General features: G+C 38.4%; 1 protein-coding gene across 9 annotated transcripts in view; it reads left to right on the forward strand.

The window, feature by feature from the left end:
• PAQR3 (progestin and adipoQ receptor family member 3) overlaps window positions 1-23,267 on the forward strand; it is a 30,232-nt gene that overhangs the window by 506 nt on the left and 6,459 nt on the right. The window contains exons 2-8 of one of the 9 annotated variants that reach the window (XR_003910670.1): window positions 3,905-4,067; window positions 9,122-9,277; window positions 12,331-12,528; window positions 15,214-15,304; window positions 18,382-18,530; window positions 21,129-21,241; window positions 22,144-22,946. Coding sequence is in view for 1 of the 9 variants with exons in the window: in XM_029944381.1 (XP_029800241.1) it covers window positions 3,905-4,067; window positions 9,122-9,277; window positions 12,331-12,528; window positions 15,214-15,304; window positions 18,382-18,524 (751 nt within the window). In the remaining 8 variants the exon portion in view is untranslated. Of the gene's footprint in view, window positions 1-3,904; window positions 4,068-9,121; window positions 9,278-12,330; window positions 12,529-15,213; window positions 15,305-18,381; window positions 21,073-21,109; window positions 21,333-21,471; window positions 22,100-22,143; window positions 22,947-23,267 lie in introns of those variants that run through there. The other 8 variants (XR_003910665.1, XR_003910672.1, XR_003910667.1 and 5 more) reach the window with 8 other exon arrangements.

A 23,267-nucleotide genomic window follows, 5' to 3' on the forward strand; every position in this document is an offset into this window, starting at 1 on the left:
AGCTGCCCCATCCGTTTCACTCCTTTTTGCCACCTCTCCCCTCTCGTTCTTTCCTCCTCCCCCACCCGGGTGCCAGATCCACGGAATAATGACAGTTAACAATGATTATAATTACCACTCTAGCAATTTCTCCTATGACGCTTTGCATTTTGCAGAGGGCTTCTGCGTCCTTTATCCCATTTGGTGCTTATTGGCATCAACCCCACTGACAATGGCTAAGCGATACTTGCCCCTTGTATACCTGAGCTTTATTTTTAGAGCAGCCCTATGGAAACTCAGATGCTTTGGGCCAAATAAATGCCTAACATGATATATAATAGGAAATTATATTAATATAATAGGAAACAAGTTCACATTGCCATGTACAATGTATGTACATAGAGAGAGAGAGGGAGAGGGAGGGAGATAGAGGGAGAGAGAGAGAGAATCCTGATTCATTCATTGAGCAGATACTATGGAGCCCCTCCTAGGTGCCAGGCGCTATACTAAGTCATGCAGAGAACAGCAGACAAGGCCCTTGTTCTCATGAAACTACTAAGGTTTGGCCTGAGTGACACGCATTAAAGAGATAATAACTCTATTGCATAATAACCAGTGTGGAAAACAATGTGTAGGAAAAGCACTATAGCTAGGAAGCCTATAACGGGCACCATCCTCCATAGAGCACAGTAGAAGCATTTCTAAGAAAGGAATTTCTTCATCATCTAAACCTTTAAAACTATGAGTCCCTTGAAAGCCTGGGTTTTAAAAACCAAAACTGAAAAACCAGTGTTCTAGTTCTTAGAATAGCAGAATAGCTTTGTGTTAAAACTTTGTGTTAAGTATGTACTTTGTATATACTTAAATACAGAACTCCACTTTAAGAGAATTAAGGTATAGGGCTGCTTGGGTGGCTCAGTCAGTAAACCGTGCAGACTCCTGATTTCATCTCAGATCATGATCTCAGGGTTCCTGAGATTGAGCCCTGCATCAGGCTCTGCCTCGACAGCTCAGAGTCCGCTTGGGATTCTCTCTTTCTCCTCTCTCCCTACGCCCCTTCCCTGCCATCTCTCTCTCAAAGTAACTAAATAAACGTTTTGTAAAAATAAGAGAATTAAGGCGCAGATGTTGGTTAGCTCTAGGATTCTGTAGTGACAAACCTCAGCTCTGCATTGTAGACTGTTAAGTTGCTCAGGAAGCAAGCATGCATCTGATTCTTGGTCTTCTTTTCAGCATAGTCTTTCCTCAGTTTTTTCTGCCCTGTCTTGAAGGTGTTTTGGACTCAGAGTCACAAGGTGACGTTACTGCCCATCCCTACTCCAGTGGATGGCCCACAGGCCTTCACAGTTTGAATCCTAAATACTTTGCTCCACCTCCCCACCTCTACTGAACTCTTTGCATAAATTATTACACAAGAAGTCAGAGGTAGGCCCTGCTATGGCCGTGGAGTCCACAAAGACAGAGCAGGTAGTGAATTGCCTTAAGTATTTTATACCCATGTAGCAATAGTCCTGCATTCTGATGTCCAAATCTCATGGATTGAGAAATGAAATACATACCGTGCTTTGACGTTGGACTGTTGAGTCAGAAAGACTTGGTTATCCAGATCTGCCACTTAACCATAGTGGGACCTTGAACGAAGGTTAACCTCTCTCAGCGTCATTTTCCCCTTTTGTGAAAATGAGGGTAATTAGGATGTGTGCTCTAAAAAAATACCAAGGATTAAATGAGATGATGTATAAAATGCTACACAGGGTGTGGCACCTAACAAGTACTCAGTAAATGGGGACTGACTTGTTATCATTGGGATTATTGATTTTGAAGGTGAACAAAGTATGGGCTAACTTCTCACAGCATAAGAGTCGATTCTGTACAGGAAATATTTTTCCAAGTGCTCGTCCCACCAGCTTGGTCTTGTCCAGGTTCAGCTTTTGCCCTCTCTTCTAGGGGTTCAGAGTGACCAGAACAGATTTTGGATGTAAGGAGAGGTTTTGTATGTCATAGCTGCTCTGCCAGCACTGTGAGTTGGAAGGAGCATGCCCAAGGTAGTGCCTCTCAGTCAGTAAATCAGGGTGTAGTGGGTGTCACAAGGGAAACCTTCTGAGGCAGTAGGCAGAACAGAGTATTGACCTTCAGAATGGTTATGTAGTTAGAGGTGTTCTTCACATTCCTGCATCCTTACCCCCGCCCCAATATAAGTAGTCTTTATACTTGTTGCTTCTACAGGGTAAAGCCTGAAATTCATGGTAACAAGATTTACTTTATTCTGGATAGATAATTGATAGTGTGAGACCCTGTTATGTTTATGATGTGTGAAAATGAGAACAATGGTGATTCCTACCAATTCAATATGTTGCAGGTCTACATTAATGCTTGTTTATAAGGATTCTGAACCAGTAATGGTCAAAGATCTTAAAAAGATTAGATTTTGCAAGAGGAAAATAAGAGATTTTTAATCATTAGGCATGATGTCACCTTTCAATGAATAATCAGATGAGTTCTATTCACAGCTGAAGAAACAATTCACAAAATTAAGGAGCTGGAAGGGATTTACAGGAGCATTTAATCCAGCTCCCTTGTTATATAGTGGAAGAAACTGACACCAGAGAGGTTAAATAACTTGCTCATGATCACAGAGCTGATTTGTGGCTGAGGGTTAGGATGCAGGAGCAGTGACCCCCCTGACTCATGGTTAGCATGGGCACTCTACACCACCCCATGTGGTCAAAACTAATACTCAAAGCAGTTAGGCATTTAGTTAGGGCGTTTAGTGAGCCAATAGTATTGATATTAAAAGTAACCATTGTTCCTAAAAAAGGAGAAATCGTGCCACCTGTGACCTAGTTTGGTTTCAAACAGCCACAGCAAAATTGTTCCAGCATGCCTATCTCTTTTTTTTTTTTAGCTGTTATTTATTTATTTTGAGAGAGGGGGAGGGAGAGAGCACAAATGTGTGCAGGCAAGCTGGGGAGGGGCAGAGAGCTCTGTGCTGTTAGCACAGAGGCCAGCCTGGGGCTCGATCTCACAAATTGTGAGATCATGACCTGAGCTGAAATCAAGAGTTGGACGCTCAACTGACTGAGTTACCCCAGCACTACTCCCAACATGCCCATCTTACAGGACATTTCCAGTGGTACAGTTTGTATTTATTCTGCTTCTCTTGAGTCTGTTTAACTTTGCATTTGTATTTGATGAGTACTAGAAAGGTATTTTAAGTTTGTGCCTAACCTTATACTTAGCAAAGATACCTGCTTTAGAACATGAAAGTATGCCAGCTAACATCCAGTTTTAATCTGCACGTTCATTTCTGTAGACATCTAGCATTAATCTGAGCAAGGCACTCTGCTTGGGACAGTGGTGTCATAAAGGATGGTGCCAGCCATCAGGGAGTTGATAGGCTGGAGGACAAGATGGAATTTATACATAAATACCATATATGAGGAAGGAAACGGTAAATATGATAGAGCTAAGGACCCAAAAAGCTCTAAAATGTCAGGATTCGTGGAGACATGGATGAACTTAAAGATTATTTTAACAGGGGCACCTGGGTGGCTCAGTCAATTAAATGTCTGACATCAGCTCAGGTCATTATCTCACAGTTCATGAGTTCAAGACGGGCACCGGGCTCTGTGCTGACAGCTCAGAGCCTGAAGCCTGCGTCAGATTGTGTGTCTCCCTCTCTCTGCCCTCTCCCGCTCACACTTTGTTTCTCTTTCAAAAAACAAACATTAAAAAAAAATTTTTTAATGTCCTTTTAAAGATTAATTAAACAGAGTGAGGTATCCTATTTAAAAGGCAAAGATGGGGTTAAGGGCTTAACGTGACAAATGTCAGATAACTGTCCCCCAAACTGTCCCTAATCTTTTAGATGCTGACAGTGAGCAGGCCAGTATAAATCTGAAATGCATTTTTGTTTGTTTTCCAGTTTGTTTATTTTATCTAATGAAACAGTAAACATCTGGAGTCATTTGCTGGGTTTCTTTCTCTTCTTTACACTGGGAATATATGACATGACATCAGTGTTACCTTCGGCAAGTGCGTCCAGAGAAGATTTTGTAATTTGTTCTATTTGTCTTTTCTGCTTCCAGGTAAGTCATTCCACAAACAGTACTGTTGTAAAGAGAACTTTAGTCAGACAAGCGTGGGCAAGTGATCTTACTTCACGCCCACCACTTGCTTTACAGAGCCCCAACATAGCATATAGGTTAGTTTATTCATTTTTATAATATAAGCACCAAAAATTTTTTACGATAGTATATTTGGACTTTACTGGTAAAAGTATCTTGAAATCCAGTAGATTTTAAAGACTAAGAAAGTTTCCTTCCTTTCCTCTTTCCCTTTTTAGACATCTCTGTTTTAATATTAGGGATAAAAAAAGAAGATAAGGACAGGAACATCTATACTTTTATTTTCTGGCTGAGATAAAATACTAGTTACAGCTTAAAACTTGTTTGAGAAAATTTCCTATCTTTTTTCTATTTATAGTTCTGCGATTTTGCATTTGTTTCCTTACCTTCTTTCTTTTAACGTCCTGTTTTTCTGGCAGTGATCTCTTCTGTTGCTTTAATGTTAACTTCCTTTGGTCTTTTTAGCTTGCCTGGTTTCAGATACTTTCAGTTTCTCTTCCTCTGTACCTGTTGTATTTGTTAGTTAGTCCCCTAGCACTTACATTTGTCTTTAAGGATCTGTAAAATTCCTTGAATGGTTACATATAATAGTTTTAAAAGCAGATAATCCTAAAGAAGAAGTCAAATGTGGACCAAAATCCTGTTGACATTTTTTATGTTAAATAAAATGCAGAATACAGAAAACCATAAAAATTAAAAGAAAAAGCTGTCATCTCCATTCTGGCACCGGGAGGCCAGCACTCCCGGCAGTTCACCTGTGGCTGCTGTTTGAAAAATGTGTCTGTAAGCCAGTTCCACAGCTGTTGCTTTCATGACGTGTCATTTAATTCAGACCTTCATCACTCAACTCCGGTTAAAACGTGGGAGTAAAATGATCAAAACACATTGGGAACATCTCCCCTCCCCCTTTTTCCTAATCCTAGTTTCTAGAATAATATTTTAAATTTCTTTGAGGGGAAAAAATACCTGTAGTTTTGTATTATTATTATTTGAAATTTATTTTTTCCTTAAGTATTTTTTTAGGTATACTCATTCTCAGATTTGATTTTTGTCCTGATGGCAGCCTAAACATCTCTTAGAATCCATCTCTGGTTTTAAAATGAAAATGAATCAATTTCTTTATACTTAAATTTTTAAATGTATTTTATACACTAAGATGCCTTAATAAGCATATGCTACTGTAAATTATATGGGTAGTATCTACTTTGAGAATCACACATGTTTTCCTCAACCCCCAGGTCTGCCCTGTACTCCTTCACCAGCCAGCCAGAACTGACATTAGTTCAGGGAAAGCATATTAATTTTCATATTGGCTCAAGAAAACAATACATTGCAGAGCTGAAAAGCTGAAATAATTACAACAACTGCCAGTGAAGAAACACCCAAAATGTTACAGTGACACTTGCCCAGGGTTATTCAGCAGGACAGTAAAATCCTGTTCTAGCTACTAGTTTTTTGTTTTTTGTTTTTTTGTCTTTTAAAAAAAATTTTTTTAGTTTATTACCAAGTTAGTTTCCATATAACACCCAGTGCACTTCCCCACAAGTGCCCTCCTCCATCACCCCCCTTCCCCCTTCCTCTTTAGCCCTCAGTTTGTTCTCAGCATTCAAAAGTTTCTCATGATTTGCCTTACTCCCTCTCCACAACTCTTTTCCCCCCTTTCCCCTTCCCATGGTCTCCTGTTCTCCTGTTAGACCTATGAGTGCAAACATATGGTATCTGTCCTTCTCTGCCTGACTTATTTCGCTTAGCATGACACCCTCAAGGTCCATCCACTTTCCTACAAACGGGCATATTTCATTCTTTCTCATTGCCATGTAGTACTCCATTCTATATATATATACCACATCTTCTTGATCCACTCATCAGGTGATGGACATTTAGGCTCTCTCCATGATTTGGCTATTGTTGACATTGCTGCTATGAACATTGGGGTACATGTGCTCCTATGCATCATCATTTCTGTATCCCTTGGGTAAATCCCTAGCAGGGCTATTGCTGGGTCATAAGGGAGTTCTATGGATAGTTTTTTGAGGAACCTCCACACTGTTTTCCAGAGTGGCTGCACCAGTTTACATTCCCACCAACAGTGTAGATGGGTGCCCATCTCTCTGCAGTGATCTTACTGTACATTGCTAATGACAGCTAAAAGCAGTACCTCTTCCGTACTGAAAATTACCATTTCTGTTATTTTTATTTTTATGAAATTAAATTTATAACTTGCTCAATTTTTCCCAATTCTTATAGTCGACAGGCAGTATGGTAAACCACAAGGATTCATTTACATTTAATTTTTAAAAGACATAACATTTTTTTCTTTTTCACTTCTACCATCGTATATGCTCAGTGCTTTCCTACCAACCAGATCAGAAAACATTATGAATGTAGAATAGTAGGACATAATTTCAAGGACTTTGAACTTTCCCAGAGGTCCTTCTGTCCTAGGGAAGAGTAGAATCTAGCAGTGCCTTTCCCAGATTCAGTTCATTTACATTCAGTTCCACAAATATTTTTTAATTTTTTAAAATTTTTTCATGTTTTTTATTTATTTTTGAGAGACAGAGACAGCATGAGCAGGGGAGGGTCAGAGAGAGAAGGAGACACAGAATCTGAAACAGGCTCCAGGCTCCAAGCTATCAGCACAGAGCCCAACACGGGGCTCAAACCCATGAACCATGAGATCACGACCTGAGCCGAAGCCAGACGCTTAACCGACTGAGCCACCCAGGCACCACCACAAAGATTTTTTGAATGCCTCCTATCTAGAACGAGTCACTAAGCTAGGCATCGGGAATACACTGCTGAACAAAACCAACCTGTCATAAAGATCAAGTCACCTAGGTAGGAGGGCAGAAGGGAGTGAGGCAGGGCATTTCAGCAGAAAAAAAAAATAGCTCTTGTAAAGTCCCAGAAGCAAGAGACAGTTCAGCAGTTTCTAGACTTGTAGGTGTTGGCCTTTCTGGTTGGATCATAGGAGAATGGAGAAAGATGAGGCTGGAGAGGAAGAAGCCAGATCCTGAAGTATTTGGTGATCGTGCCAAGGAGATTAGATATAGGATGTCACACTCTGATTTTCTGTCTGCCTTGATGGAGAGAGAGATTCTGCAGAAGGAGTTTCCAGAAAACTGAAACCATACTCCATTTGCCAGATAATTTTTTAGTCAGTTTTTCTTTTTAAGGAACTCTAGTAACACGTTTCTTTTAAAACACAATGTACTACGTATAGATTTACTTTTTAAAAAGTGTTCTCTACTAACACTCTATATTCAACTTTCCTTTTGATAAGTATAATTTTTCTCTTTATTTTCCTTTTTACAGTGAAAATTAGCTTTATTGTTCCTTACTATTGCTATAAAATATATTCATGTAGGAGTTCAAACAAACAAAACAGTGTATGGCAGAAAGTAAAAGCCATTTGAAATTCTACTTCCCAGAGGTAACCACACTTGAACTTTTGGTTAAATTCCCCCAGACCTTTGTGTATGCATAGCTGCCTCCCGCCGGCCTGCCTAGCTGTCTACCTAATTCTGAGCTATAATCATCTCTGCTTGCTGTTTTGTGTCACTCGGCATTGTGACGATGAGATCTCCCCTTGTCAATGAGAACATATACCTTGGTATTCTCTGGATTTATTGTGTTTAATCTCAAGGGTAATTGAGAAAATAAATAACCAGGCTTCTTAGAATTGTATTTAATTGGGTCAGTGAACTCTGACTTGTGACTTAGTAGCTAAAGCCACAGACTGATGAAGATTTTAGACTATGGATGAAGAAATGACATTGTGGCCAGGTACGCTGTTTTAAATAATGATATCGAAGCTATGGTGCCTGACTAGGTTTGTTTAATGACCAGATTCTGGAATAGCTTGCTGACCATTTGTCTGCCTTAGCAGTTGCTTACAAAGTATTTATCAATTTGACCTACTTCATATAATTTATGTGTGCCATTTTTGGCACACCCACAGTCACTGGCTTAGGGTAGGCTCTTGCCATTGACCTCCAGGACTACTCTTAGAACCTTCCATCTTAGCCCTTCTGTGAGGCTAGACTTAAACTCTTCAGTAGTATCACACCTAGCCCATAATGTTGATGTTAAAACTCTTTGGTGTGTAGGACTTGTCATAATTGTGTTACGAGAGAGCCACATGACACTTTTTAATGGTTTTGTGTTATCAATATGTTGCTTTTCCTGTTGATCCTCCAATAAACATGTGGGCACCTTTATTTATATTCTTGATGAGTGCCAGAACAACCTTTTAAGATCTAGCACAAGTGGCATCCCTTCTGTGAAGCTCTTTTCTCTACCATTTCACCCACCAAACGCACACATACACCCACAAGGTCAGTGCACTGACTTTTCCTATATGACTTCTGATATCACTTCTGTTTGTTCACTCGTTTCAGAAAAAGCTCTCAGAGAATAGAGGTCTCATCCTTGTATCCCCAGTGCATGATACACAGCAGGTATTTAATGGCTGGAGGGAGTTCAACCGTAACAACCTTATCAATCTTCAGAGCAGCTGCTTGAATCAGATTAGCTTTGCTCTCAATATGGCTACATACGAAGTCAATTATTTTTTCTTGGACACAACAAAACTGTGTTTAACTCAACCCAAAAATAAACTCTATACAATAAAATCTTAAACAGACATGGAAAGTCTTAAGTGAAGAAACCAAAATTGCAGTACAGAACGTATATTTTGATTCTATTTGATTAACTTTAAAAAGTATATATCATATGTGTCTGGACTTGTTTATCGTATGTGTTCAATACATTCTTTGAAGATATCTAGAAGGACACATAACAAATGTTACCGGGACGAATACTGGGGAATAGATTAAGTGGACAGAGCTTATGTTTTTACATCATACAATTTTGTGTTCTTTGCCTGTTTCTTTAAGGACATGGATTACTTCTATTTTGGACACTTTTTAAAAAGGAAACTGAATGCCATGCCGGAGTTGCTTTAATTTCTTGTTGTTTAGCTTTGCTAAGATTTGTTTTATTTTCCGTAGGTCTGTATGCTTTGCTCTGTGGGCTATCATCTTTTTTCCTGCCATCGATCAGAAAAAACCTGTCGAAGATGGATGGCACTAGATTATGCAGGAATTTCTATTGGAATACTGGGCTGCTATGTCTCCGGTGTATTTTATGCTTTTTATTGTAATAACGTAAGTAACTTAAAACATTTTATATTCTACTTTTCATGTAGGTCTTGTGTTTTATTGCCATGAATGTTTCCTTTGAACTTCTGAATAAACACATAATTATAGAAGAAACAGAAGAGTCTTGTGTATATATAAACTCATTTTTCAGAAGAATCCTGTGATCTCTAATATCTATTATCAGTTCCGTACTCATTCTACTAATTTTCCACTGAAATATATATTTAAAGATATTTTCTTAAAACTAATGTAAACCAATTTTCTTGAAACTAAAAGTTATGTTTCCACTAAATCCATATAGCTACGTGATTCCTCAGATGCACATTACATATCTTTTATTTTTGTGTCTATAGAGCTGAAGTTAAAGTTAGCACTTGATAAAATTAGGAAGCTGGCTGCTGCTTTCCATTTTCTCTGATGCTTTACTCGTCTCTCAGTGAAAAAAATAAGGGGTTTGTCTGTGAGTGTGTTGACCCAGTTCTTCATAAGAAATATGTCTTCCTTTCTTTTGTCTTACATTTGGAGGTAGGCGTAGAGACAGACCAGCTAGGAGGTAACTAACAAATATGTATCTTTTCGGAGTTCTAGATCAACTCTACCTTCTGACTCTGATGTCAGTTGTGTCTTTGTGCAAAGCACTATTTGAAGCCCTGCTATCAGATTACATAGCACCTGAGCTGAAAATATTGGGCTGCCAAACTGTGGAATATAACGCTCTACCTCATCACCTCATGTCCCAGTTGAGGCAGCAAACTGAACCTTCCCCTGGGCCCGGTACCTCTCAGGCCTTTCCACTCAGAAAGTCCTACTCCCCTGCCTTACTCTTTTCTTTTTCTTTTGTACTTCAGTTTCTTCCTCTCAGAGCCAGGACATAGCTGCTCAGGGGCAGTTCACTTACTAGGCACCCCTAGCCCTCTCCACAGGGACTAGAGCCTGTCCTCTCCACAAGCCCTCCACATGTGGCAGGTGCTCCAAGCCAGACTCCCCAGCCGTCACTTACTGAGCGGATTGGTTACAGCTTAGGATTCCACTGACTCAGGAATTCTTAAGTAGGACCTTTGTCTCTATGCAGTAACAGAGATGCCTGCCGGTAAAGCTGAAGTGTGAAACTAGCAAAGAGAAAAATCATAAATTTGGTTTGCAGTAAGGGAATTATTCATTGTAGGAGCCACTGCTTTTCAGGCCTAATCATTGTTGGAATGTAAGCATATATTAATATATGCAGTTAACCTTGTAAATTGATTTGATTTGAGTAAACTATTCATATCTGCTCAGCTGTCACTTACTGATTTTGCATGAAACTGTTTACATCTTGTAGAAAATTTGAGGGAATAAGCTGATAACTGGCATCTTGTGATTGCAGTTATGTAATATTTGAATTATTTTACTTACCTTCTTTCTTTCTCTGAAACCTATTTTCTGTTTACCTTTTCCTAAACATACTTGATAATCCAGGAGATTAGTGAGACACTTTGTGCATCTCTTTTCAGAAAAGCTATAAGTCCAAGGGAAAGACAACCACTGGAACTAATGATTATTTAAACAAAACAGTGTCATTTCCAAGTATCCAGTTGGTCTGGCAGTCTTTATCTTTTAAGGAACGCAGGCCACTTTGAGAACGCAGCTGAAAACCCTGGACGCTCCGCCCAGGGGAATGTACACTTGGGCACAGACTAACCAAACCATTTGACGTGTGATCTCAGGGGGCTTGTAGCCCCAGAGGAGGCCTTGAAGCCCGGCTGGAAACTCTATTCAATGTGATGCTAACGTTTGAGCTTTCAACTGCTCATTTCGATACCTAAGTATTCTGTAAGCCCTTCAGACTTAAGATATTTTAAAATGAACACTGTTTTGGGGTTTCTAGGCAGTTCAGTCAGTTAAGTATCTGAATTTGGCTTAGGTCATGATCTTGCGGTTCTTGAGTTCGAGCCCTGCATCAGGCTCTTATGCTGACAGCTCAGAGCCTGGAACCTGCTTCAGATTCTGTGTCTCCCTCTCTCTCTGCCCCTTCCCTTCTTGCACTCTCTCTCTATCAAAAATAAATCAACATTAAAAAAATTAAAATGAACGTTGTCTCATGCTTTCCCATTCTACACACACACACATCTGGCTCATCTTTGCTTATTTGTTGCATTAGTAGAAGCCAGTTGCATGGCCTTCCATACTGGAAACAGTTGAGCCATCTTATACTGCCTTCTCACATATCAAATCAGCCATTAAGATTTTAGTTTATTTTTTAAAAGTCTCCTGAATCTGCTGCTTACATCTGTCTTCTTTGTTCAACAAGGGTCCAAGCCCCTGTTCTCTCTTTGAATCAGTTATTTGAACTGATATTCTTGCTGGCTTCCCATCACCTCTTTGTTTTTCACATTGATGTCAGAGTTATATTTCTAATAAGTCATTTTGAAAAGCAAGCCCGTAATCTTTTTAAGAACCCTGCTATTCCCCCAGTGCCAACATGGTACAGTTCCAAATACTTAGACTCATGGTACGCTGCCCTTCAGCGTTCCTTCTCAAAACCTTCCACTGTATGCCCTGTTCCTTTTCCGTGAGGACTCCCTCTTCCCACAAAATCATATAGATTCCTCCAGACCCTGCCTAGATATCCTCTTCGCTCTGAAGCACTTATTAGCTACTCCAGGTAGCAGTTGCCCCTCCTCTGTGTCTCTGCAACATTCTGTTCACAGCTCTTATTATTGGATTATAATCATTTCATTATGTCTGCCCCTCCCATAGTCTATGAGCTCACCCACTGGGAGAGTCAATGTCATAGTCAGCTTTGTTTCTACAGGACTGAAATCATCTCTGGCATATAATAGGTACTCAGAAAATACTCTTGTATGAATAAGTGTGGTTTCTACCAGGTCACTTTGGAATTTGGTTTGTCATCCTAAGAAGCCTAACAGTTGTATGGAACATGCAGTGTTTTAAGGAAAGAAATTAATCATGTTTAGAAATTTAAAAAACTACATAAGTAAGTTTGGAACATGTGAGGTAAAAGCCAGAATTACTCTTGTCCTTCTCTTATCTGTGTAACAATGAGTTTTATTTCCTTCCAGTACTGGCGTCAAGTGTACTTGATCACAGTGCTTGCCATGATCCTGGCCGTGTTCTTCGCACAGATCCATCCGAATTACCTCACGCAGCAGTGGCAGAGGCTCCGTTCTGCCATCTTCTGTTCTGTTTCGGGGTACGGGGTGATCCCGACTCTTCACTGGGTTTGGCTCAATGGAGGAATCGGTGCTCCTATTGTACAGGTAGGTTGAGTGTAGTCATTAGGCTTCCTTTTTTCTTTTTTGGTCCTTTCAGTTTTATTCATTTTTGGTAAAGTACTGCAGTCAGGCCAGGTGCGTGGGTCTCTATCATTTGAGAAAATATTTATAATTGCATATTGATGCCATAATTTTCACATCTATACAGAGAAGCCTGCCGTGCAGGATAAAGAAGTGTAACTGCCACTTTTTTCTGAGATATCTTTCTGTGAAATGATATATTCGTCACTCTCCTTGAGTGTGTAAATATCCAAGTCCTCATCAGTGGAGGACTTCCAAGTGTCCGACTTTGTCAGCTAGGGCAGGGATAACGCCAGTGATAACACAAGTATGGAACTAGGAGGAACTGATTGATTTTTGTGGAGGAGAAGGAGCTGGGAAAGATGTTTCCTTGGACCTGTTGAGTTGAGGCACCAGTGAAATGTAAAGGTGGAGATGGGATTGGAATTTAGGTCAGAGTTAGAGACCAGTGATAAAGATTTGATCATGTCCCACCTATCAGGGAAATTATACTGAGAACAAAAGAAGAGCTATAAGAGTTGGGTATTATGGGTCAAGTCAGAGTGCATTAAAGAAGTGGCTCAGTGAGAACTCCTCAGTATTCTTGAGATTAGAAATAAGACTTAAGGGGTGCCTGGGTGGCTCAGTCAGTTAAACGTCTGACTTCAGCTCAGGTCATGATCCCCCAGTCCATGGTTCGAGCCCCACATAATGCTCTGTGCTGACAGCTCAGAGCCTGGATCCTGCTTCAGATTCTGTCTCCCTCTCTCTCTGCCCCTGCCCTGCTCACCCTCTGTCTCTGTCTCTTAAAATAAAATAATAAAGACATATAAAAAATTAAAAAAGAAAAAGAAAGAAGACTTAAGATCTCAGAGATCCATATAAAAATGCCTTAAATATGTGTTAGAGAGTAAAATTAAGAATTTTTAACATCAGTTAATATGCCAGGAAATCTAGCAGAAATCATATATACTCGTTGCAGTGAGACCTTTGTCTGAAATATGGGGATTTAAATGCAGGTTTTATTCAAAAGAATCATTTTTTTAGAAGACAAGAGAACTGATAATAAGCTTACATGTACTTGCATGAATTTGGCAACAGCACGGTAGAAAGCATTTGGGTATAAAACTGGAAAGAAAGGAAAGGAAGGAAGAAAAAGTTCTTGTGATATAGCAAATCGAGTCATATATCTGCCCACTTTGCCAACGTGAGAATAAAGGTGATGTTTTCTTCATAAGATTAGGAATTTAGGAGAAAAGCAAGATAGTAGTGATGAGGAACTTCAGTGATCCTGATATCTATGAAAACATCACTTCTCTGACAGCTTTAATTCCCTATAAATAAGTTAAAGAAAACAATGGTGAAATGCAACTCTAGATTTAATTCTAACCAGAAATGATAACTGGTTATTGACATAGAAGGAGCCAAATTTTGGGATGAAGTAACCACATCCTTTTTAATCTTATAATGACAAAGAGAACCAGACCTCTTGATCCAGTGAATTTTTGAGAAATTCAGAAAAATACGGGAACTATCCTGTGTTCAGAAATCTTAAAATATGGTTTAGGAAAACAGGGGCTCTGAAAGTTGGAAATCTGATATGATCACAGGTCATTCCGGTGAAGAAGAGAGACTTCCAGAGGAATTTTCCAAATAGCTGTACTTTTAAAAAGATGGGGAGGTGTACCTGGGTGGCTCAGTTGGTTGAGATTGACTCGATTTTGTCTCAAGTTATGGTACCAGGGTCATGGGATCAAGCCATGCGTCAGGCTCCACACTGAGCCTGGAGCCTGCCTAAGATTCCCTCCCTCTCTCTCCCTCACTCTCTGTCTCTCACTCACTCGCTCTCCCCCACCCCCACTCACACACACTCTTTCTCTAAAATAAAATTTAAAAATAAATAAGTAAAAAGATGAAGAAAGATTGAGAGACTTAACCAAAAATGAAAAGTTCCAGAAGGGTTAATCCTGGGGATAGGGTGCAATTGTGTTCTAGAATGAGAAATCTCATGTTCATTAGTCCAAGAATGTAGGTTTTCTGGAGGGCCATGATAATTCTCAAATATTTGTAGAGAGACGTAATTTTGTCTTTATTTTATTTTTTGTGTCTTCTTGGGATATTAAGTTTACAACCAGAATTGAAAACAATATATATAAATTATAGCTGGCTAATTTTCTGAGGGCAAGGAAAAGCTTTCCAATAGAGCTGAGAGATGGCCTGCTTCGTACAGTGGTATTCAAGAGGACCATTTATCTGGGATGGTGAGACAGGTTTCAGTGTTCGGCCAAACCTCTGCAGTCTTTTCTAGCATAAGTCCCTGGTCTTCAGGTGTTTGCTTATTCAGCTGGCACCTCCATTCCCCACGTGGGCTCCACCCAGGCATCCATGTTGTAAATGGAGCTGGGTGTCCTTCAGACCTTCAGCCATGTCCAAGCCCTGGCTCCTTTGGTACCCTAACCTTTAGGGCACTCTCTCTTCCACTCCTGTGGGCTGTTTTCTACAGTACTGAGAACAAGTTTTCTATTATTGGAGACTGTCTTCAAAAGCAATTTAGATTTAACGGGCTTAAATACTGCCTATCAGTTGTACCTAATCTATGAATTAGATTCACAGTAAATTGGGAAGTCAGTCACAGTACCAAGATCTGTGAAAAACTGTTTTGCTTTTCAGGATTTTGCACCCCGTGTAATTGTGATGTATGTGATTGCTCTTCTTGCTTTTCTGTTCTACGTTTCCAAAGTTCCCGAACGGTACTTTCCAGGTAAGTAATACTTTTATAGTGCTTTCTGTGACTTTATTCTGAATATATGGTGGAGGTATATGTGTCAGAGTATCAAAAATTATTTCAATATTATTGGTTATAGAATGGCTCTCCTATTATCCAGTGTTGTCTAAACCTTTAACTTTCAAGGGGCTCCCATAGACATCCTTTTCTCCTCACCACGAGTTGAGTATAGTAGATGAGGTCACCACCATTTCACATTCATGAGCTGGTGACAAAGCTGAGAGTCTTCTGACCCCCAACCACTGTTTATTTTGTTAAGTACTAATTATCAGTTACCAATGACTTCTTTATATAGCAACTCATTCTTAAAAAATAACTTATATATGCAGAGATCGATAAAATCAAAAGAAAAGAGATAGGGAAAATAAGACAATAATGAAAAGAAGCCAGGGTTAGGACCACTTCATCATATATCCGTCATGAGGTTCTAAAAATAGATACAGATCACCAATCTGCCATTCAGCTTCCTAAACTCAGTACAAATAATATAAGTTAAGGGTCTTCACGTCCCCAAATATACACAAGCTAGTGACTCAATAGGAGGATAGATTTCCCTGATCCTTCAGTCCAGAGAAAAAGACCTTTGATAGAAAATAACTAAGAGGACACTAGGTAGAATGAATAATGTTCTCCAAAACATGTATTTCTTGTTCAGGAGCTTTAGCTCTGGAGTCAGACTTCTTGGGTTCAAATGTATATTGCCCACTTACTAGCTGCATGAGCTAAATAAGTTCCTTCACTTTTTCAGCTCGTTTCCTTAGCTGAGCATGGAGATAATACTTTCCCTCATGGGGTTATTATGAGGATTACGTGCAAAAATGTACATGAACCAGTTAGCAGGTTTCTTCACAAGATGTAAGCACCAGGACAGGTTAGCAGTTGTTACTGTGATGACGCCCCTCCACCCGAGTCCCAGAAGTGAAAACTGTGGGTTAGTAAGGCACAGAACGATGCAGTCCAGGTGACCTTTGGCTTGAGTCGAGAATAACAAAGTATACAGAGCAGTGATTCTTCGGTTTGGGGACCTAGAAGTAGGCGTGTGGTTCAAATTCAAACTGCAAACTTGTCCCTCCTTCTTCCTGGGTGAAGAATCTCTTCCACAGTGAACTGAAGATAGGATTATGGCACTTATGATGTGTGTTGGGAAGAAGAAAGGATGAGAAACCCTGATCTAGAGAATGAATAGATCACAGACCCTCAGGCATTCTTCTGTGCACTTGGTTTTTCACCACTGAGCTTTAAATAAGAGTAAAGTACAAAGAACCTGAGTGTAAACTTTGGGATTTAGGAACATAACCAGGATGTGTCCCTTAATTGAAGATCACCTTCATGCCAGAATTTTCCTCAGAAAACAGTTGTGGCAAAATACATTTTTATATAGCCTTATTAATAATTATTTTACTAATTTCTTCATCACAAGTACATGTAGAAAATTGAATGATGAAACTTTTCTGTACTTCATAATTATGGCCATACTGTTTTTATGCCTTAAAATATTCATATCCAAAGTTCCCAGTTGCCTAACATAGGACACCTATAAAAGGTGATGAGCTTGACATAAAATGTGCCCCACGTAGCTGAATGTGTGATTGAGTACAGGCACAGTGGAGTGGGGAGATATGGAGACCGTACAAGACAAAAAGTCTTACAGATATAAGTGATAGTGTCAGATGTTCAGGAATGAATGGCTTAGAAACCTTGGCTGGCCGGCCAGTCCCCATTTTTGACCTAAAGAGAAACATGTGCGGGGTGCCTGGCTGGCTCAGTCAGTTAAGTGTCCAACTCTTGGTTTCAGCTCAGGTCATGATCTCATGGTTCATGGGTTCAAGCCCCGCATCTTGCGAGTACAGAGCCTGCTTGGGATTCTTTCTCTCCTTCTCTCTGACCCCAACCCCACTCATGCACATGCTCCCTCCCTCCCTCTTTCAAAATAAATAAACTTTAAAGAGAGAAAGAGAAACATGTGCAGTGGTGGTGAGATGGTGGGTGAATACTGTGAAATAAAAACATTTATACCTAAGAAGTTGCTTTCAGCTCAGTTACATTTTTTTAATATATGAACTCACAATGATATTTGATGGGGTCCAGAGATCACCAAAGATATCCGTGCACAGACTTACGTGGATCTGCAAACTTTTACTACAGTGTGATCATTTTCTTTGTAATCCTCTGTATTTTGTGCTTTTAAAAATGAGTCTAGGAGCTTCATTAGACTGTCAAAGTATTCTGTGGCACCAAAAAAAGGCTAGGAACCCCTATGGAAAAGATTATGTGGACTTAAACTTTTAAATCTACATACTGGGGCACCTGGGTGGCTCAGTCAGTTGACCATCCAACTTTGGCTCAGGTCATGATCTCAGGGTTCATGAGTTCAAGCCCCACATCAGGTTCACAGCTGTCAGACATGCAGAGCCCCACTTCACATCCTCAGTCCTCCTCTCTGCACGCCGCCCCCCAACTTGCACTCTCTCAAAACTAACCATTTACATAAATAAATAAATAAATAAGATAAAATCTACGTACTGTACTATTACTCTTAATAAGACAGGTAAGGTTAGAGAATATTTATATTACATGACCATAAAAGCACCATGAGTAAGAAAAAGCTGTTTACATATAAATTTCTATAACTCTGTATTTTATTTTGGTATTTTTCAAGAAGTTTCCCATATGCCAATTAATTAGTCTCCTTAGAATTTAAACTTTAAGCACAAAGAGAAATAGTTAAGTTGCATTTGAACTAATCAACCTTACTTAATGAAGCCATTACTAATTACATTTTGCAGGTTCACTCATGATATATATACACATATATCCAGATATATAAGACATTGGAGACAAAAGGTCAAATTCCTGAAGTTAACCAAATTAGATTTTGAAAACACACTTGGAATAGTATTTCCAAAATTCACCAATGTCCTTAAATTAGACCAAAATAGCTGGGGTTGAATTACTCTCCAGGTACTCTAGGATGGCCAAACATAGGAATATACACTGACTTTAATATCAAAATAACACAATCAATGTTCTTTTTTCTCTTCCTTCCCTTCTAGGACAACTAAACTACCTCGGATCAAGCCACCAAATATGGCATATCCTTGCAGTGGTGATGTTATATTGGTGGCATCAGTCAACAGTGTATGTCATGCAGTACAGACATAGCAAGCCTTGCCCTGACTATGTTTCACATTTGTGAATTCAGGTATGGCCACCTGCTGTATTCAGTTATTAAGCAATATGTAATGGGGAGTTGTATACCCCACTATTTCTAAGATTCACGTTTTCCTTTTTCCTCCTATTTAATATATCATGAGTAATACTTTATAAAAATGGAAAAATATACTTGGGGATCTGTAATAATAACCTGCTTTATGCCCCTTAAAACTACTAATTTTGCTGCTTGTACAGAAAGTGAAAATTAGTTGGCATTTTAAGATACATCTGAGTAACAATGAATGTGAAACCAGTATAGAAATAGTGTTTGTTTTACTTAACACCAGCTTAATTTGCTTAGGAAGGGCTCACCTCCATTATAAATGGAGTCATCCTGTGTGATTCCTTTATTGGAAGATATTTACAGTAGTTGATCAAGTTTTAAGTGCCTAATCAAGGCGAAGGTTGCAATAGCCTATGCTTAATGTAAGCTAGAGAGTGGTTTTGAATAATTCATTAGCCTTTAAACATGGTTTGTGAGAAACTGGCACTTAAAGATATGAAATCCTTTCGCTACAGTCTCTCTTCTCCTTAGGAACATTGTATTTTTTGGTTTGCTAGAATAAAAACTTTAATCCTTTCCTCCTTTGAGAGAGGCTTTAAGAAGAAGAAAAGAACTTGCATCATTTTCCATCAGATAAGAATCACATTAAAAACTGATTATATGATCAGGCAACAAACTCTGTGGTCTAATAACCAAGGTATTAGCATTTAGGCTTTTTAATTTTGAAGAATATTTAGGTCCATATAATATTGCACTCTTGCCAGTGGATTATAGGTTTTTGGTTCCAAAATTTCTGTAGCCCAATTTCACCTAAATTTGCAGTTCTAAATTTCGTGATGGATGGGGTTTCCCAATTATATGGGTGCTGCTTTCAAGGCCACAGAGTCTAGATGACCCAGTCTTGACCCTGAAACGAACCTTAAGCCTTAGAACAAAGTCATGCTGATGCCCCATTTGATGACATGGTTGTTTACCTGTGTTCTATCTCGTCTTTCCGTTATGCATGTTAGCATTTTATTGACAACTCACAGTATTGGTAACACTAATATTTGGGTCTGAAACATTAAGTTTACCTATTATATATACTTAAAAAATAGATCTCACTCCCCTAGCATACAACACTTCTGTTCTTTGCTCTTTTCACATATATAAGTGAAGTCCCTTAAAGCAGTCACTCACAAAAAAATGTTCACTGGAACATATATTATTATTCAAGTTTCTTAATGGGTTGACTGGAGTTGCTTTGCATACTGTGTATCTTCAGAACATTTGAATTACCAAATATGAGGAGAAGTGTTGACAGTGATGCTTATTTCCACATTGCTACCTGTGGTATTAGGAATGTAAAGTTACTTTAAGGTGCCTCAGTTTATGTATCTGTAAAATTTTGTATTTCCTTTCAGTATAGTGTTTTTGGAATATAAATTCCCCATGCTAGTATCTCAGCAAGGAGAATCTGCCCACTAGACAAAGGGTACTGTATTATACCCATTATGATGATGAACACACTGCTTTGAAAATGGCTACTTTGTAAGGCCGCAGATTTGGTCTGTGTGTTACGTGAAAGAGGACTTTGGTGGGAATGATAGTAGGCTGCATCTTCCCTAAAACATCTCTTAGGGCTTTACATGGTACTGATTTTAAATAGATATTTTGCCATTTTAGCCAAACAAAATACACTGAGTAGTTAACACTTAGAAATAAAAAGTCTAGTTTTTAGGCCTGATACTACTTTTCCTAGAAAGTCTTCTCAAAATATTTCTGGCTTTTTGTTATAGTGTATGAATTATTTAATCCTTGCCGTCTGAATTCAGGATAAAAAGAAACTTGTTTGTTGTTTTTCTTGGTTTTTGTGGTTTTTTTTGTTTTGTTTTTTTTTTTGTTCCATTTAAAAGGCATACAGATCTGACTAGGGAGAAGTATACCATGTAAACCTTTCATCTTTTTATGAAAATGTTAAATATTGTAAGAAAGCTATTCTCTCTCATTTTCATCTTTTCTATATTTATTATAAAGTAGGGAATGAATGATTGTGCATTGCTGTCAACTATAAACACTTCTGTATGTCAGCATTTATTGACCACCTACTGTGTGCATATCACTACTGGCAAAATTTTTAAGACATTGTTAACATTCAAGAATAACTATTTAAAAATTGCCTCCAAATCTGAGCCTTGTAATAATGTATATTTAAGTTATTTTTGTTTTTATAGATTTATTAAAGTAAGATTAAAAGTACACGATTCAGCTACCATACTAAAAGGCTGGTTTTAATTTTACATTGTGTAAAGTATAAAAGCTCTTTACCTACAGACTTTACAAGTACATTTAAAATTATCTATGGCTGTTTTAAATTGTCTTTAGTGATTTATAAGGTTGTAGTTAACTAATTTGAGGCAATTATCTTTCTATATAAAGCCATTTTCAAAAGATAGTGCTTGTCTTTTTTGTTATGACACTGAGTGCAATTCAGTAAGCTGCATGGCAAAACATGTATTATGTAAATAAACTGGGTTTACTAAATATATTAACTGCTGCTTGTCATTCTTTATAATATGTAACAGCTTCAAAATCGTATTTTAGAATCAGGAATGAAGAACAGGGACTGTCACATCTTATGGCATCCCACGTGGACAAAGTAACCGATTTGAAGATTGTGACTGACTGGCATAAAGGTGTGCAGCTCCATTTGGCAGGTACCTACCTGGAGATATCTTTGCCCTGCACTAAACCTCAAGGGGCAAAGTCTCACACTTCTGGACCCCTGCCAGTTGCTGAGCTGAGCAGGTCTGTATCCACTGGAAGTCATCATTCTGTGTAATCCCGTCCCTCCCAAAATGTGCTGAAGAATCAGCTCAGCCACCAGGGGAGGGACAGGAGTGTCTTTTACATGCATCATCACAATTACTATGTTCATACTGAACAGAGGTACAGATGCTACTGGATACCAACGTCCCCTGAAATTCTGCACTTGACTTCCTGAGGAGGCAGTGAGATAATGAGCCAAAACTGCAACTCCCTTTAAGGAAACATTTTCACAAGGGTGCGGTAACAGCAGTAGGGGTCTCTTGTGGAAAGCGAAAATTCCATCCATAGAGGGCAGGTTAGCCACCAAAGCCCGAGTCCTGTTTTATATAAAGCTCATGATAAAATGAATCTTTCCACAAGCCACCAATCTAAAGACTCTGGAATAATATGTAAGATAATGTGATCTTGACACCAAACTTAGTCCACCAACCCGATAGATTTTCTCTTTAACATGCCAAAGCCTCTCTTTTCTGACATAATCAAGGATTACATATTTTATTTAACCAAATACTTTTTAAGTTCTGTATGTTATCAGTTTCTAAAGAGCTTAAGTAAATTATACATAATCCGAAAACAATGTCAGACATTCAAAAGGTACTTCAAAGTCATGTTTCTGCCTTACCTTCATTATTATAACTATCAGTAATTATAATACCTGAACAAATTGTGCTATGAGGTGTTTTTGCTGCAAAAATGCTAGGTCACAACAGGTTTTCTTACTTAAATCCTACACTGTGAGCTTTACTCTAAGAACTGAGATCTAATCCTTTTCCTTTTTCTATTCCACTAGCAGGAGCATAATAGGTGCTTAATGTTTGCGGTATGAATAAAAGAACTGAATAGAAGTTTATATCCAAAACATTTACGACAAATAATGAAAACTCCAAAGTCACTAATTTTTATAAAGAATATGCAATCCATTTGGGATTTATTGCATTTAAAGAAAGCAGATTATTAAAACAACAGGTATGATAAATACAGTAAGAAAATAATTTTAAATTTCAAACAAAACAAAGTGAATGAGGGACAGAATTCAGTCAATAAGAATAAGCAATGTAAAGGCAACAAAGTAGTAAAATCAGTTAGTGCTTAATTAGATGTAGAAAAGAAAAAAAAAAAAGCAACTGATTCTATCTCAGCTTCCCAGGTTCTGAGGACTGAAGTTACTTTAGGAAGTATATTTTGTAACAGTTAGAAATATAATAAACACATAAATCAGGTTTATGAGAAGTTAAAGTTATTTGCTTAGTGGTACATCAAAGGCTTCAGAAAATTCAAGTTTAACAAAAAAAATGGAAGTGTAATCAAAGAAAGTGCACTTAAAGCTGTTTGCCAGCAATTTAAGAAGTAGCTTACTATTACTACACCCCTCACTATCAGATGACCTTTCCATCACAAAAAGAACATAGTAATAAAAACAATTCTTTCAAAAGTAGCACAATAGAGTTTTAAATTTTAAAAAACCCAAATGATGACCCTTTGCATTTTCATCTGCCTACCTCATTCTTTTAGTGGCTTTTGTAAAAATCCTCCCTAGGAGTGAATGTTATTTTAGTATGATTGTGGTTGCAATTCCATTTAAAATGAGAAATTCACATTAACTCCACAGCAGAGAGATGTGACATGTGCATGCATGTGTGTGTTTACATATTTTTCTAAATATATAAACACCCCTGTGTAAAAGTTTTCAGACATTTGTTATTCTCACAGTAGATCTGTCAGTTCAGTATCAGACCTAAAAATGAGTAATTTTGCTAAAAGGAAGAAAAAGTGTACTGCACATTCTACACATATTAAGACAAATGTACCCAAACTGCTCAGAACTAGTGATATGAACACCTGTGTACCTTCTAGCAATGCTTAAATGAAGTACCCAAACCTAAAATAAGCGAAGCCGAGTGGCCTAATAGTGAG

The sequence above is a fragment of the Suricata suricatta genome, chromosome 1 (genome assembly GCF_006229205.1).
Source record: "Suricata suricatta isolate VVHF042 chromosome 1, meerkat_22Aug2017_6uvM2_HiC, whole genome shotgun sequence".
Lineage (NCBI taxonomy): Eukaryota > Metazoa > Chordata > Mammalia > Carnivora > Herpestidae > Suricata > Suricata suricatta.